The following is a 935-nucleotide window of genomic DNA, read 5'->3' as shown; positions in this document are numbered from 1 at the left end:
CCTTTTGATTGACTCGTTTATCATCACGTCGAGGAGTGTTGTCCTTAGGAGGAGATGACCTCTCCCAAGATACTTCCGTCCCACTTACTTTCCTCTCGGAAAATATGCACATGCTCAATCAAGTGTGTTGCTCATAGTATGGAGGTTCTGGGAAATTTTTGAGAAATTTTTGGGAAAATTTCGGAAAATCCTTGTTGGTTTCTGCACACTTCTACGCGATTCTGTATGAATAATGAAAATTTTCAAGTGTTTCCCAAAAAAATGTTTTCAGAATTTTCATATTGTCATCAGCGCACGTTTTTGACCATGTGCATATTTTCCAACATTGAATATTAGTATCAAAACATGTTGTTTAGAAATTTATTTTCCCGGGAAGTTTTTTTCGGTAGCATCGGCGAGTGAATAAATAAATTTTCATTGAATTTTATCGGGGAAAAATTTGTCCTCGGAATTTTCTCACCATTACGCCGATTTCCCATCATGGAATCAACGATCAACGAGTCGTGATCTTTGCTGTACAAATCTGTTCCGGATCGGAAAACTGGATTCGTAAGAGTGAAATTATCAAGTTTGAAAAACTCCGCTCCGCTGTGAATTTGTTGTTGTTATTGTTGTTTTCAGAGGTTGATGGATATCGAACGATTGTTAGAAAGAGCACGACAGGAAGGCTCCATCGGGTATCCTGAGGATAATAAATATCTTTTGGAAGATGTTGAGCATGCTCAAGAAACGGTAAGATATGTTGTTCGCCCGCACTGCGAAGAATTGAGGTGTTGTTGGAATTCATGAGGATTTTGTCGCGCGCCACGAAATTACAGACAGTCAGGAGTAGTAGGTGCTACGTTGATGCCTAAAATGTTCAACAGATTTGTCGCGTGCCACGAAATTATGAGAAACCAGTGAGGTAGAGAAAATAGATGTTGAAGTGTCTCTGT

General features: G+C 39.4%; 1 protein-coding gene across 1 annotated transcript in view; it reads left to right on the top strand.

Moving 5' to 3' along the window:
• Pmar_PMAR011902 (hypothetical protein) overlaps positions 1-935 on the top strand; it is a gene marked incomplete at both ends in the record, with an annotated part of 1,887 nt that overhangs the window by 480 nt on the left and 472 nt on the right. The window contains 2 exons of the mRNA XM_002773988.1: positions 49-122; positions 622-732. Of these exons, the coding sequence (XP_002774034.1) occupies positions 49-122; positions 622-732 (185 nt within the window). The remainder of the gene's footprint in view (positions 1-48; positions 123-621; positions 733-935) is intronic.

The sequence above is a fragment of the Perkinsus marinus genome (assembly GCF_000006405.1).
Source record: "Perkinsus marinus ATCC 50983 genomic scaffold scf_1104296958712, whole genome shotgun sequence".
NCBI lineage: Eukaryota > Perkinsozoa > Perkinsida > Perkinsidae > Perkinsus > Perkinsus marinus.
The sequence above is the reverse complement of the archived record's forward strand: the minus strand, read 5'-3'. Positions and strand labels throughout refer to the sequence as shown.